The sequence below is a fragment of the Drosophila miranda genome, chromosome XR (assembly GCF_003369915.1).
Source record: "Drosophila miranda strain MSH22 chromosome XR, D.miranda_PacBio2.1, whole genome shotgun sequence".
Classification (NCBI taxonomy): domain Eukaryota; kingdom Metazoa; phylum Arthropoda; class Insecta; order Diptera; family Drosophilidae; genus Drosophila; species Drosophila miranda.
Window position 1 is genome coordinate 20473174 of NC_046674.1, and position 15957 is coordinate 20489130.

Sequence of the window (15957 nt, forward strand, 5' to 3'; positions counted from 1 at the left end):
CCTCTAAGCAACACATCCTTCCTTAAACGCTTCTTGTCTGCCAAATGATTGTGTGGCTCCTGGGAGAGTACGAGTATGGTTGTGGGCGTGTGTGTGTGTGTGTGTGTGTGTGAATCTGTGCGAGTGCGGTTTTATGTGTGCATTGTATTGGCTGGCATAATAGACACATTTAATTTTACTATTATGCCTTTTTGTTGTCATCGCATTCACACGCGTATAATAAACCGTTCTCATTCTAGTTCCGAGTCTATCTTTGGGCCCTCTTCCTCCACTTATTGCACCATTTTGTCAGACATTTTATTTGATTTTCGAACTGTAAGGATAGCGGATATTTGTGTGTAGCATGTGTGTGTGTGTGTTTTGTTTACTGAACAAATTGGAGATCATCATGGGAGAAGGTTAAATAAATATTTTCAACTTTTGCGGATGTTTCGATGCTTTGAAACCAGTTAACTGAATGACATGTCTGACATTTTGTGTTTAGGCCGAGGAGGTTTTCACTGTACCCATGTTCATTAAAATATGCTTGCATCGAATAGTTATTGTCTCCTGCCATCACTCAATTTTAATTCGAAACGTGTGCGTGCCCGGGTAACTACATATATACGCCTCAGTCCCATTGTCCTCACATGTAGATCCATTTGGCCTCAAATAGGTGTGAGATGGAGTTTATTTGGCATTCAATTCATTAACAACCACTTAGCATATATTACAGATTAATCGTTCATTGCTTAATGATGAAAGATTACCACATCCCTGGCCGCCTTGTGCAGCATAGCCCCAGACCACTCATTTTTTAGGCCTGGTTCAGTAAGCTCTATGATCAATTGAAGTTTCAGGCCCTCTCCTGTTCCCCGTGGCACCCGGAGATGTGGAGGAAGCCCATAAGAGCGGGTACCATCTGAAGTTCGGAAATTGGTCTCATAGAGTTGACTGACTGTGGGACTACTTCCATACGAGGATGATGAAAAATTTCGTTGGAATACGTTGATTCCCTTTCTCAAAGAGCTGACAAACCCATCCAGATGCAGTCGCGGCCTTGACTGATTCCGAAGGGCTAGATAGAGGTCTGTTTGTACCGACATCTCGGCTGGAGCCGATAGCTCAAGGGCTATATGAAAGTTGCCATGATTGAGACGACGTTGACGGGCCACAAGACGACGTCGTAAAGATTTCAAGTTATTACGCTGCGTTTGGAGCAGCTGTTGGTCCATTAGATTGATGAGGTCCGTGTCGACAATCTGTTCATATGTGTTCATCCGACTGAAAGAAATCGCTTCCAATGATGGCTTCTGCAACGGACTGCCGGAGGGCGCTGGCCCTTCATAGCTAGACACCAGCCTATTCAGGCGAAAGAGCAGTGATCGAAAGATGGGATCTCTCAGGTGGGCTGTGGCCAACCCCAGCATGTTGGGTTGACTTGTCGCACGATCATTTATGGCCAGACTCAAGTCCCGACAGATAGATAGATACCTCGAGGCCACCAAATGCTGAGCAACAAAGATATTGTCAGAATAGTTGAAGTCGTTGCTCACTGCATCGTTGATCTGTGCCTGCAGATTTTCAATAATAAGGCTAAGCACACGGCTCACACCTTCTTTGTCCATGGAAGTGGCTTTAAAGGGAACACCCCCGGTTGTGATTAGCGGAGGATCAATCAGCTCCATTGAGCTTTGGCCGGTGGCAACGTCTTCCATCATTGAGGCCGCCACGAATTGCTCGATACTGTAGTAAAATAACTGAGGGAACTTAGAATATAATCCATTCTGTGATTGATATCCAAATCGGAGTTCATCGGTGGCTCCCCTAAATGCCATCAGCCGATCTCCGTCTATAATGCGCTGATGCCCTTCCGACTCCTTCCACTCCTCCATTGAAATAATCAACCGATTAACCAGATTGTTCCAGTAAGAGTTGAGCTGCACATCAAAGCTGAGATGGGCCACTTTCCTCTCATCGTCGATGACTACTGGATCCGCCGGCATTAGTTCCTCTTTGTCCAAAGGTCGCCTGTAACTGTGACACCTCCGGAGGATGTCCATCCAACTGCACTTGGGACTCACAGTCCTAGTGGGAATTAATTGCTGCCAGACCACCTCCTCGGCAGCCAGTATCACCTCCTTCTCGAAGTACAGCTGCGGCAGCACTTCATACATGGCTGGCAGTCTTAAGTCCTTAGTGTCCTCTCGTTCCTCCACTGCCAATTGTAAAGCATTCACAAAGAGAATGGGATGAAAGTGTATTCTGGCATAGCATGCGTTCCGCTGGAATGAGTACCAATCCGTGGCGAGGGCCAGAAACCGATAGACGCCCAACAGGTGCTCGGGCATCTTCTTATCCAGCTGACTGAAGATTCCAAAGGGTCGCGGGACTTTATTCTCATGCACACTATCCAGGAAGTCTTTGAGACGCAGCATGGCACCCTGTAGGAGAAGTTAACTTGTGACTTTTGACTTCGTTACTTCTGACTTTCGTACTCGCCTCTTGGTAATCACTTGGTTCCTGGTTGAGACGACTCCCCATGGCTATCAGCTCTTGATGGAGCAAAGGTTTGTGCACTTGCAGCAGCAAATCGAGCAGGAAACGTTGACGCTCCCCCTGTTGAGTCGGTTTCTCTATGAGATCTTCAGGCTCTCGATTCCGCCACAGTGGCAGGCTGCGGCTCCAGCCACCACAGAGGGCGAGACAACAGAGCCAAACGAGTGTCAAACGCAGCATTTCGCTAGTTACTGATCATTCGGTTGGAATCTGCACTCAAAATATACACGAGAATGTTCTTTCTATATATTTAAAGCCGAGCCAATGTCAGCGACAGATAAGATTGCCTCAGACGAGATTCATTGACCTTTCAGAGCTGGCTTGTTCCAATTCTCGATACTGCGGGCATGCGGGGAATAATACATGTCGTGGATGGATCCTTTCTCATTCTTTAAACAAAATTCGTTTTATTGCCTCAACAACAAGAAGAAAACAAAATGTGTTAAATATACAAAACCCAAATACTTGCGCCTCACTCCATGTACAAAGATACAAAAAAATACAGTTAAAGATAAACAGAGTTCTATGCTAATTTAGTCTTTGTCTTTAAGCCAAAGTAGCGCGCTTAGCCACAAACTCCCTCGAGCTCTTCTCCTTATTGGTGAAACGGGTATAACTATAAAGGATTGAAACATTAACTAATGTTGAGGTGACAAAATGATGCAAAAGCTACTCACGTTTTGTGATATTTGGCCACATCGGAGGCGCTTAGTGAGGGCCGAGTGGTTTGGAAGGACTCGATCAGATGCTTCTGCTTCAGCGATATTTTCTTTGGCAATTTCTATGGGTAGGAGGGAATGAAAGTTGATTAATCCTGCGGGAAGTACTCGATGGGATAGGATGGGTAATATCGATGGGATTTTATTAACTCGCTGGAAGTTCTTGGTTGCGGTTGTGCCTACGAGTAGTTCTAGTTCTAGTTCTAGTTCTAGTTCTAGTTCTAGTTAAACTTATACGTATATTGATATCTAAGCGGTAAAGTCTCTCGGAATGTTTCTGTTTCAGAGCTATCGTCCTCATCCCCTGACGAGGGCGGTGTCTCCAGCATGGGCATGGATACATCCAGGTAAGCATCGTTGGGATTGCTGCTCGCCTGCTGCAGTATTCCATCGAAGCTCTCCACCAGCTCCGAGAACGTGGGCCTGGCACACGACTCAAAGTGCCAGCACTGCCTCATCACCACGTAGATGTTGAGCGAACACTTGGACGGCTTCTCCATGCGCTGCCCCGTGATCAGATAGCTGTAGAGCTCCTCGGCGGACATGATTTGCGGATAGGGCTGCTCTCCGTAGGTCATGATCTCCCACAGCAGCACACCATAGCTCCACACATCGCTCTGTGAGTCGTACTTCTTTTCCTGCAGCGACTCGGGAGCCATCCACTTGATGGGCAGTCGTCCGTTGGTGTTCTTCCTGTAGTAGTCTGTGTCCTGAATGTCTCTGGCCAGGCCAAAGTCGGCTATCTTCATTACATAGCCATCGCTGACGAGCACATTTCGGGCTGCCAGATCGCGATGAATGCACTACAAAAGGGAGTTCCAAATGAAATGTACGACAATCTCTCTGCGAAGACAATCAACCTACCCGTCGCGAGGCCAGATACTCCATGCCGCGGGCGATTTGAAAGGCGAACTTGGTCAGCTCCTTCTCCCCCAGATGCTGCTGCGGCATCAGCGGCTTGTCATCCAGATACCCATCGCTGTCGCTGCGCCGCTGCGGTGCTCCCGGCCGATTCTGCTTGAGGAAATCCTTGAGATTGCCGTGGGGCGCGAACTCTACGATGACCCAGAGGGGCCCTCCCTGGCTGCAGCAGCCGAGCAGATTAATGATGTTGATGTGCTTGCCAATCATCTTCATGACCTCCATTTCCCGCACCAGGCTGGCCATGTCCGCGTCCGTGTGCTCCTCCTTCACCATCTTGACGGCCACGATGGTCTCGGCCATGTTGGGGCTACGTGGCAGGCCCTCGGCCTCGGCCATCACCACCCGGCCGAAGGCGCCCTCGCCCAGTATGGAACCCAACGACAATTGTTGCCTGGGAATCTCCCAGTTGGAGTCCAGCGGGAACTCGTACTCGTTGAAGCCCTGCGAGGAATCGGCACTGCCCGGACCGGTTGTGAAGAAGGTGGTTCTCTGCTTCTCGATCTTGATCACCGGCATCTGAAGATCGCCAGCGGAACAGGAGCTGCCCTCCGCGCTGGCCGGCCGATAGATAATAACCTTTTTGGTCCACTGATGCACCGTCTCGATGCGATGCTTCAGCAGCTTCTCGCGCCTCAGGCGGCGCAGCATGTACACGATGAAGGCGCTGCCTAGCAGGAACAAGGCCACGATCATGACGGCGGCCACAGTGAAGCCCAAGGGATGGCTGTGCAGCAGGGCGTACACCTTCATGTGCGGCGAATAGTCCACCACGCGCAGATACACGCTGGAGTTGCTGGTCCCCAGCGTAGTGGAGGAGGTACAGGTGTACCATCCCTCATGATCGTGGGTGACATTGTTCAGCTGCAGGATATGCTCCTGGTCCAGTGTGGTGTTCAATGGGATCTGCACAACGTCCGCATCTTCCGACGCAGCCGTCGCCGACTCCACGCGACTCCCCGCCTCCGATCGATTCCTGGGCACTACTCGGATCCATCGAACGGTAGGGTTCAGATCGGACAGTACCGAGCACTCCATGGTCACGCTCCCATTCACCTGCACTGTCTGGTTCTGGGGCACCATGATGATCGGAGGGGCGCGGAAGCGATCGTTGATCTCGACACTGAAATCGAACTTGATGCAGCCGCGGCCGTTGCACACCTGGCAAGTGTAGATCCCCGAGTCGTCGGAGGTGGCATCGTCGATAAGCAGCTTCCACTTCTTCAGGACATAGCTGCCTTCGCGCCGCTTCAGGGGCTTGTTGTCCCGAGTCCAGGTGATGCTGGCATTTCCGGCCACTGGACAGGAGAGGGTGATCGTCTTGCCGGCCACCGAGTGCTGCAGGCGCTCCAGCTGCTTCTTGAACACCGGCGGACGCTCCCCGGCTGTCGCATCACCGGCAGCATCATCCGCCTCATCATCTGTGTCCAGGGTGTTGGCGCGCAGGGACGTTGTGGTGGTGGTGCTCGCTGTGGTGTCCACCCGCATCGTGCTAGTGCTCAGGGCGGTGTGCAGTTCCAGATAGGCCGCGCCCACAGTGCGTCCAACTTGGTTCTCGGCGATGCAGATGTACCAGCCGGCATCCTCAAACTGGACATGCCCCAGGCGCAGCACCTCCGGCTCGTCCTTGATGGTGGGCAATTGCTGCACATCCGCCGGCAGATCCTGCGACTGCTCCCTAAGACGCTCCACCAACAGCTGTATGCTGCCACCGATCTCCTGGTGGAGCCACTTGATTTGCGGCTGCAGCTGGGAGTCCTCCAGCGGGCACTGGAAGTTGACTGTGTCGCTCAGGGCGGTGCTGACATTCCGGGGATAGCCCGGTCGCAGGACTGGGGCCGTGTGGATGCGACTCGTCACCTCCAGCTGGGTGGGATTGCTGCCGGTACAGCCCTGGGCGGAGCAAAGCTGGCAGCGATAGGTGCCGGCATCCTCGGGCTGCAGCAGACCCACAGTCAGGGACCATCTCTTGAGCTTGATGCGGCCCCGACCGCCAAGCACCTGGGTGTCGTTGTGCAGCCAGGATATGTTCACTCCCACGACATCCGGCTTCAAGGGGCTGCAGCTTAACTGGAAGAGGCCGCCCGCCGTGCGCTGGACGGAATCGGGCAATCTCTGAGCCATTTGTGGAAGGCTCAGGCTCACATTCAGTGGTTGGAAAAATATATCCGTGTCCGAGCTGCCGCTGGGAATTTGCTGGGGTGTCGGATGTGGATCCACCTTGGCGAAGCTGGCAATGTCGTTGTCAGCCTGCTCCTTGGGGGAGCCAATTTGCAAAGTGACATTCAGCCACCGATTCAGGCTGTCTACACAGCCGTAGCTCCCCGATTGTCTGGACTGGACCCGCTCCAGTCGCAGGAAGGTGCCGTTGTACAGGGGCCTGTCCTGAAAGAACCATCTGGCCTGCTGACGAAAGCACTGCAGGGTTATGTCGACATCGGAGGGCACATGCCACTGCCTTGTGCCGCCCCCCTCCGCGGTAACATCGATGAGGCAGCGATGCTGGCTGAGATCGCAGGCATTCGGCGGCGCCGCATAGCCGATCCCAATGATCATCAGCGTGATCAGCAGTTTTGCCATGGCCTCAAGTGGATTCTCTTGAGTTCAACAGCAGCTAAACGAGTGTACAAGTACATATGTAAGTGGTATATATAAGTGGATCGGATCGAAGAGTATTGCCAAATCTCTCCATCCTCTCTCTCTCTCTCTCCCTCTCTGTGTTATTTTATTTATTTATTATTATTGTTTAATATTTTATTGCCCGCGCGGCGCACACTCGAGGCTCAATATGCAAAAATCCAAAGGGGAGAAGCAGCAGCAAAAAACAACGAAGATTATGTGCCATGCCTCCGTAATGAGCTCGAAGACGACGTGGTCTTGGTATCCAACTGAATTGCCGGACACAGTCGCTCATTCCCTCCCACTCGCACTCGCACTCCTACTCCCAAGTCCCACTCCCAAAGAGAGCCCCCATTATAGCTTGTCTATATTCGACATTGGCCAAATGCGCTTCGACTGGCTGACTGGTACCCCGTTGCTGTGGTACATGTAATGGTTTTGGCGTGCGCTTCTTTCATTTCCATTCAACAAAAGGCAAACGGTTAGAAAAGCAGCCCACAAATTTGTTGAGCTCATTCAGCACCAACTAGACACAGTGGTTCCAGCTATTCCTATCTATCAACACATAGTATATTTGTGTATACTATCTATCTCTCTATCTATTTCTATTTATTGTGCATGCATTTGCAAATCAAACAATAAAGGTGCTAAAGATTCGCAAACTTCAATTGAGAAATTCCCAAATGATGCCATCGAATCAACAGGAATCGACGACTGCAGCGACTGGGGAATGCTCTGCAGATCAAGTGCAAGTTATGGTACTTTAAATAGCACAAGTTATTAGCAACTACAAAGAAATTCTGCTTAACAAAATATACCATATATGTATATATTGATTCGAAATTGCATTCGCTTTCATGTTTATCTGTCATGTGCTTTTTCAAACAAATTAATACATCATATTTAATGATTCCAAAATGACATGCTAAACATCATAGAATTTTTCAAAATACTGTAGTGGGGAATGCATAATATTTAGATGCCGAAATCAGCGGAATTCCGATTCGTTTATTCAATCAATTAACAATGAACGATTATTGAACCTTTGAAGCAATTAAATCGTCAAAAATATTCGCATGTTTTCATATTTATTGAATCATTGTAAGCTAACCATCTGGTTTTAGGCCAGATAATTCTAATGTGCTATAAGGTTCAGTCCTTGCGTCTAAATATCTTTTAGCGGCAAGCAATATCCTACCCTTGTAGAGGTAGTCCTAGGGAGTAGATCTTACAATAGCGAGATATTATAGATCAGAACTTATAGCTCAATCATTTTTCGATATCGACTATATACCATTTTATGTGATCATGAATCTATGATTAAATATACATTAAACAAGTGAATCCCGAGCCACTGTGCCGTTAATGAAATGCGACAACCGTTGTTGCTACTGTCATTGTCATCGTAGTGGCATTTGTTTCTATTATTGGTAGTGCTACCAGTAATTGTGGCTGTTTTCTTAGCTGCTTCAGCAACGGATCGTGTCCGACCGAGTATAGTATGTATGTACTCGCATGTGTATGCACACGCGTCGCAGATTTTAATTTATTCAATTCCTTTTTCTCCCATTTGTTGCCAAATACGCGTTCGATGTGTTTGAAGTATTTCTGATTATTTCTCTTATTTCGTTGTTTTTTTTCTCTACTCAGTTTGTCAGTCATTCAATATTGTTCGATTGGAAGCCGCCGCCACACACATGGCCAAAAACGTTTGGCTAACACCTTTTTATCGTATGAATTATTATCAAGCGCATGAATCTCGCGCATTCCCCACTTGACATTTCGATGGGGTCTCTCTGTGGGCCAGGGGAAGAACAGATTAAGGTGGCTTGGCCGATTTGTCACTTGACATTTTGCATATTAATATTATGTATTTCTTTTTGCAAAAGTCTCAATTTGGAAATAGTTGGCAAATGGAAATGGAAATTTGTTGTTCAAAACTATTCAGATTTTGAATTGATAATTGATTTGCATTTGATGGTGATGTCCATGCGGAAAATTATTATATTATTACAACATATTGTTTCTACTATTTTATTTTCTTATTTCTTCTTCATTTATGTATTGTTTGTTTTATTTTATATTTTTTAATGATATGCATAGCAACAAAAAAAAGGATTTTTCAAAATTTATTTCTTTACTTCAAAAACTCATCTCGAATATATTCTCTTTTTTTTTGGTAGGGACTTTTTTTGTCTTTATGCCTTTGGGTGATTTCGCTTATGTTTGGTTTTAATTATTTTTGGTGCACTTGACATATGATTTGCATTTATCCCACTGCTGGAACACTTCTCCTTCAAAATGTTATTTACTTTTTATCATTTCAGTTTTTGTTTCTGTTTTGTTGACATGTCAGAAAGATTGGGCATACACTCGTACAAATCTTTTCCTCCTTTTTTTTACCAAAAAATCACGTTCTTTGTCTTTTATTTGCGAGCGAGGGGGAGAAACAAAAAAAAATTAACTCGACGAAAGATATTGTCACAATATTTTTTCTGCGTTTTATTTGGCTGTCAATCGCGGGTAAACATCTCCGGCCTGGCGGGACCGGGACCTGGGGCGGGGGCGGGAGCGGAGGCGAGTACCAGGCGCCTTGCATTTCCGCTTCGTTGCCAACTTTATGTCCCTTCCAAGGCACGGGAGCGGCACGGAAGCCCAGCACAGAGAGAGGAGAAGAGGAGGGGTGGGCAGGCAGAGGGGCAAGGCACAGAGAGGCCGCACTTCCGTTGCACTAACCGTATTCCGTGGCTCGTTGTCCGTTGTCCGTGGTTCGTTGTCCGAGTGGGAGTAAGAGGAAGCCGAAGCCAACCGATTTGCTTGAATGTGCTCGAAGAACTGAAAGTAACGATCGAGCGGAGGAGCCCACCACAGAAAGAGAAACTTTTGCCCGGACGGCGCGGCGCGGCGCACCGACTCAGAGTGTGTTAATACAAGGTGAGGCCTTCCCAGAGAGCTCTCCGCGAGCGAATGAGGATGGCAATCGGTACCAAACCTCGTATCGATAGACCTTGGGCAATGTTTGCTAGGATCCTTTGCGGGAGGGGAGAGGTCTCGGCTACCTGTTCGAGGTGGTCGCGCACGCACGCGCTCTCCCGCTTCCTCCCGCATAGTGCACATTGTTTGTGCTAAGGGTATTCCACAAAGAGATTTCTATCTGCTTTACAATATTCCAAAGAATATTTCTTCTTCCTTCGAACAGTTGTTTAGTTAGGCAACAATTTTCGGAATGGCAGCCAAGATTCCGTTAAGCCAAGCTAACTTCTAATTTTGTTTATTTTGTTTTACAGAAGTGGTTCGCTCAAACACTTCCCAAAGGATGTATCGTCATTTGAGAAACCAAATCTGAGGCTATTCTAAGCCAATCTGAGCCAATTGCGAGTCTCTTCCAGCACTACCGTAGTTGTCTCCTTCTCCTTCGGGACACTCTCTCACTCTTTCTTGTTATTTTTGTCTTATTCTAAGCATGTTTGAGGTGGCTTCGTCTTTTTGAAATTCTTTATTATCTCTGCCCTTTGGTTCCTTTGTGTGTGTTGGTGGCGGGTCGAGTGTTTGCTTGGCGGCTTAATTTATGCAAAAGAAAAATGTTTCCATTGTCTTACGGCCTGCACTGCGGTGGCTGTTGCTATTGCTATTGCTGTTGCTGTTGCTGTTGCAGTACGTGCGCATGCGCGATAATCGCATATCAATAAGGAAATATCCGTTACGTGACTGATATCCCAAAATCCCATCCGAAGACTCGCGATCCCGCTGGGGTACCCGCATAGATCCTGATCCAGATGCCAGTCACGTAAGAAACCCAAAAATAGTTGAAAACATTTCGTTGCACTTGCTGCCGCGCGATGGGAAGCGAAACGAAACCGAAACGAGTCCGAGAAACGGAAGGTCTCCACGACCACGACTAGCCTTAGCTCTAGCCCTAGCCCAAGACGGCAACCAAGAACTAGCCATAACTTAAGGGCCATTTCCGGCCAATGGAATTCCATGTAAATAATCCACTTACCTCGTGTCCGAACTGTGCCAGCGCCTCCTTAACCGCAGCCATGTTCGCCGAGGTCAGGATGCTCTGGATATCGGCGCCAGTGTAATTGCCAGTCCTGCCCGCAAACCAGTCAAAGTCCACGCACTCGTCCAGGCTCAAGGTGGAGCTGAGGGCCTCGAAGATGCGCACCCGGGCCACGGCATCCGGCAGTGGGCACTCCACCAGACGATCTATGCGTCCCGATCTCAGCAAGGCTGGGTCCAGCAGCTCGGGTCTAGAGGTGGCTGCTATAACGGTGACCCCCTGGAGGCCCTCCACGCCATCCAGTTCGGTTAGCAGCTGGTTGACCACGCGGTCCGTCACCCCGGTGGAGTCGTGGCCTCGCTTGGGGGCCAGGCTGTCGAACTCGTCGAAGAAGAGCACACAGGGCCGGGCGCTGCGGGCGCGATTAAACAGATTCCTAACATTCTCTTCGCTCTGGCCAATGTATTTGGCCAGCAATTCGGGGCCCTTGACGGATATAATGCGCAGATTCCACGAGGTGGCAAGCTGGGACACCAGGTAGGTCTTACCCGTGCCCGGCGGCCCGTACAGCAGCACTCCGGCCTGGTTGCGCAACGGCGAAGCATTGAAGATGGTCGGATACTGCAATATGCATACAAGATATAATAATATTTACAGATTTCGAACAGCTTTCTGATGCATTACCCTTGATGGCCACATAAGCACCTCCTCGAGCACACCAACAACCGACTCCAGGCCCGGCAGCTCCTCCACGCGCATCTCATTGGCCTCCGGATCGCTACCAGTCTTCTGATTGCTCTGGATGCCCTGCAGGCAGTAGGAATTGGTGTGCTCCAGGGACTCTATCAGCTGGTCGTTGGTCAGCAGGGGCTTTGTTTTGCCTGAAAGTGAAGGAGATCATCAATTGGAGCTTCCAGATTAGAGATAAGCGATTCGAGATTAGGCACTCACTGATTCGATAGGCGTAGAAGATGGCACGCTCCACAAACTGCACTAGATCACATTTGCGATAGCCCTCCGTCAGATTGGAGAACTTTACCAGATCGAGCTCCTGGGATATGTTAATGTGGCTGCACAGCTCCCGCAGTATAATCTCGCGATCAGGACGTTCCAGGCTGGGCAGGCGGGCAACCGTTTGAAAGACATGCCGACCCCGGGGCGAGCTGAGGCGCTTGTTGAGCGTCTGGAGTTCACTCACGGTGGCTATGACGGCAATGGCATTGCTGCTGGTGTACTGGACAATCAGTTGGTGCACGGTATCCGCCATGCGGTTGTAGTACTCGCCGTCCTGGCTGGACTGCTCGCCGGCGGCATGGGCCAGCACATCGAGATTCTCGAGGACCACGATGGCGGGGGCATGCTGCAGGCAGCTGGTGAATATGTTGCGTAGATCCTTCTGTATGGACTCGGTCTTGCGGCCCTTGCTGCGCGACCCGTAGAATATGTCGAAGTAGCAGTAGTCCGGCTTGCGGGACAACTGGTCCAAGATTCGCTCGACCAGAACCGTTTTGCCCGTGCCAGCGGCCCCCGTCAGTAGAACATTGCACTGCCGCATCACGGAATTGTCTGCATTCAGGCACAGATTCATGCGCAGCTCTCGCACCACCTGATCCACAATCTTGTCGTATTCTGGCAGTCGTATGAGATCCTTGACACTCAGCGGCGAGATGACCGGCGGCTGCTCCTTGATGATTTCGTTGACAGGACGCACCAAGTCGGCCGCATAAATCTTGGACTCCTTCAAGAACTGGGCATCGACCACGCAATAGCGGAAATGCTCTGGCAGTATGCCAACGGTGACCAGCAGGTCGTCCTCCAGCCGCACAACCTCTTCTTGGTTGAAGAGCATAGGCTTTGATTGGGTGCGCTCAATCACAAATCGCTTAAATGCATTCTCGATGATCTTGTAGTGCGTCTTCTTGTGGGCAAACAGCTCGATCTTCTCCACAAAGTTCACCACGATGGACTTGGGCCGCAGCACAACCCGCTCCAGCTCCTTGATCCCCAGCAGCTTCATCAAGTTGGCGTTCAGTTCAATGGAGGGATGAATGGTTCCGGGCAGATCGCCTTGCTGTTCCTCCTCAATTGTGCGCACCCTCACGTAGTAGTCCTTGTCGCCAGCCGTGTGCATGCAGTAGAACTGCTCCAGATCCATGAACTCGGGCAAGTGCTTGCCATTCACATACACATCCGACTCTTGGGCCTGCTCCCGCCATAGACCGCGGATCACACGAAACTCGAAGCTGCGCGAGCTCTCCCTGCGCAGATCCTTCTTGAGACGCTCCATGTGATCCTGCCGCTTGTTGCGCTGCAAAGTATTCTTCACGTTGTACGCCGTTGCGGAATGACTGAGGGGCGTCGGCTTGCCATTCATGGATTCATCCCTGACCTGGGCACTCGTCTTGCTGCGCGCGAGTTTTGGGCTCTCGTCTTTGGTGTCGCCATTGGACGTGCCATTGGTCAGTCCTTTGTACAGATTGGGGGCAACTACCAACTCCGTGTTGTGGTCCATTCTGCCATAGCTAGTGTGAGGTTTCAGGCGATCTGCAAAGTGGATACTTAAGCAAAATGTTGTGTGCCTCATCGATGATATTTACCCACTGTCAGCGCCACCTGAATGGACTTGTTGATCCAAACAATCAGAATTTGCGTGGAGTTGACGATGCGCGTCTGCTCGAGGACGCTGCCCGAGATCTTCTCACTGCTCAGCTCCTGCCACAGAGAAGAGATTTCAGGTCAATTAGGAAGCATGGAAGAATCACTTTACATGCTAGGGTCAAGGATGCTTCTCTGGTCGGACCAGTGGGGTCAATGGCAATGCCGGCCAAACAATGCCCACACAAATGTGAACACTGCAATCACACGCCCGCGCCAAATGCTAAGATATAAATTGCCTATCTATTTTTAAGCTGGCCAAACACACTCCCAGACCAGCCAACGAGAGAAGCACACCAGAGCATACCGCAGCACATCACATCACTCACAATGATCTCCCAGTCTTTGGCGGAGACGGGGGTAACGTGGACGCTGCGCAGATTGAGAACGTCAGCGATGAGCGCACACTTGACCATACTTGACTCATGCAGACCTACGACCAAAAGAGACCAATTTATGCACCGCACAGATATAGAGAGCGATAAATAGAATATCCAATTTTACGGCATTTTGGCAACCGATGCACTCGCACATCAAATCACATCCGCCTGTTAAGTAACTGCTTACCGATCTCCTTGGCCGCTCTGGCATTGATCCCAATTTCGTTGTCTTTGATCCCGCCGCCGCCCGCGTGCGGTGCCCATGAGGCGTAGTGGACGCGCCCATTGTACTGCAAACTGAGGCAGCCCGTGTCCTAGTAGTATTAACGAATCAGATTAATCTCATCTCCCACTCACTGACCGACTGGCTGGCTTATCTAATCTGGACGCCCGGCCGCACGGGTGGACTTTTGGACACTTACATAGGTCGATACGACGCCGTAGTACTGGTCCGGCAGCAGCACAAAGTTGCTCTTTATTGGCCGATACACCACCGTAAATGTGCGTTTGAACATTCTCGCGTCCGTCGTCCGTAGTCCGTCGTGTGCAAAATCATTAATTTAAATCATTTTTAAACATTTACGTTTCGTCTCCCACGATTTCCACCACCCCTCACGAATTTCACAATCAGCTGTTGTGCTAAAGATGGGCGATATCCACTGGGCTGGAGAGGCAATTGCAACAGGTTGCTGAAATCCTGACAGAATACATTTACGGTGGCTTTTATCAATAAAACCCGATTAGAAAATGTTTATATTAACTATTTCCTGAGCAAGCAGTATTTGACTTAGGATATACTTACTAAAAGCTGTCTGTAATATTCACAATCAATGAAAGTATCCCAGGTATCGCTCATCTCTAGTTTTCATCGCTGATGGCGTTGCCAGACTGGAGCATAGAAACAGCTGGCCTGCAGAACGTAACGCTATTTTAAATTCAAAAACAAACAACTCTTTTTCTTTTGGCTAGTTTATTTGGTTAATAATATGTTTAAAATAGCTCGCGTGTTCAATATATTTATGTAGGTCTGTGTTTGTGTGTGTTTGTGTGTGAGTGTACATAAAATCCGACATTTCGATAATCGTGTTGCTGGCTTATCAAATTAAATAACATAATATTTTTAAGAACTATGCAGAGCGCGTGCTAATCGTGTATGTCGCCGCGTGTTCTAGAACGCTTCCAGTTTTTTGCTAATATTTTTTTGTTTTGGCATTGGCAAATGAAAGAGAATGTCTACTCTACTGAAAGGATATGCATAAGGATGCCAATGGCACTTGTAAAACTGTGCTTAAAGTTCAACTAAATTCGTTATTGCGTTTTTGCATTTTGCTTTTAAATGTATATAAATGTATATCTATGTTGAGAGAAGACACTATTCGAAAAAGATTGTTACAAAAGCTTTTCAATAATTGTTTATGTATAGTATGTATGTATATCCGAGTGTTTGTTTTTGTTTTTTCTTTTCTTTTTTTTTTTGTCTTTTAGTAAACTGCTCCATTTTCAGTCTTCAACAATTTGTTGTGGCTTGTGAGAATAAATTGGCGTATAAATGGAATATATATAAATGTATATTCTTATAGTGTGTATATCGTTCATATAAAAATTCCAATAAAATTTTATAAAATGTGTATTTCTGTAAAAAATTCCTAAAAATTAATTATTTCTTGCATGCAATATTTTGGCGCTTCTCTTAATAAAAGTATTGGGGCTTTGTGTGTGTGGAGTGGAGGAAAGGCGTAAAAAAAAATTTAAAAGTTTAATGCATTTTACTCTCTCAGGTATTTATTTCTTAAATATAGTTGGAAGAGTTTCCATATTCATGCGGATAGAAATAATTTTAGATTGTTTACAACTTAAGCATCGACAACTAAATGATAAACTAAACATCATGTATACATTGATAAATGTATGTGTATACGCATATATATATGTATATACATACATACATATACATATGTATACATATATATATATATATATATACATATATGTACACAGTTTAAAAGGTAAACCATTATTTAACAATTATATAAATGATAAATACACCGCTCGAATCAGTTCGTTCATCTTAAGCGCTAGCCAATAACAAATTAAACCAAACTAAAATGTGTTTTTATAAACA

General features: G+C 48.0%; 3 protein-coding genes across 3 annotated transcripts; all 3 read right to left on the reverse strand.

The window, feature by feature from the left end:
• Nucleotides 1-652: 652 nt before the first annotated feature.
• LOC108152300 (fat-body protein 1) lies at nt 653-2746 on the reverse strand. Its single transcript, XM_017281521.2, has 2 exons — nt 2482-2746; nt 653-2423 (listed from the first exon to the last, which is right to left on the reverse strand). Exons 1-2 carry the CDS (start codon nt 2716-2718, stop codon nt 732-734), a joined length of 1929 nt encoding a protein of 642 aa, XP_017137010.1. The 5' UTR covers nt 2719-2746; the 3' UTR covers nt 653-731.
• Nucleotides 2747-2925: 179 nt separating this feature from the next.
• Nucleotides 2926-14482, reverse strand: LOC108152298 (peroxisome biogenesis factor 1). Its single transcript, XM_017281520.2, has 9 exons — nt 14258-14482; nt 14023-14149; nt 13785-13888; nt 13398-13512; nt 11752-13344; nt 11485-11681; nt 10798-11421; nt 3216-3319; nt 2926-3154 (listed from the first exon to the last, which is right to left on the reverse strand). Exons 1-9 carry the CDS (start codon nt 14348-14350, stop codon nt 3085-3087), a joined length of 3027 nt encoding a protein of 1008 aa, XP_017137009.1. The 5' UTR covers nt 14351-14482; the 3' UTR covers nt 2926-3084.
• LOC108152297 (fibroblast growth factor receptor homolog 2) lies at nt 3318-9642 on the reverse strand. The gene is made up of 3 exons (XM_017281519.2): nt 9534-9642; nt 4122-6792; nt 3318-4060 (listed from the first exon to the last, which is right to left on the reverse strand). Exons 2-3 carry the CDS (start codon nt 6756-6758, stop codon nt 3479-3481), a joined length of 3219 nt encoding a protein of 1072 aa, XP_017137008.1. The 5' UTR covers nt 6759-6792; nt 9534-9642; the 3' UTR covers nt 3318-3478.
• Nucleotides 14483-15957: the final 1475 nt, after the last annotated feature.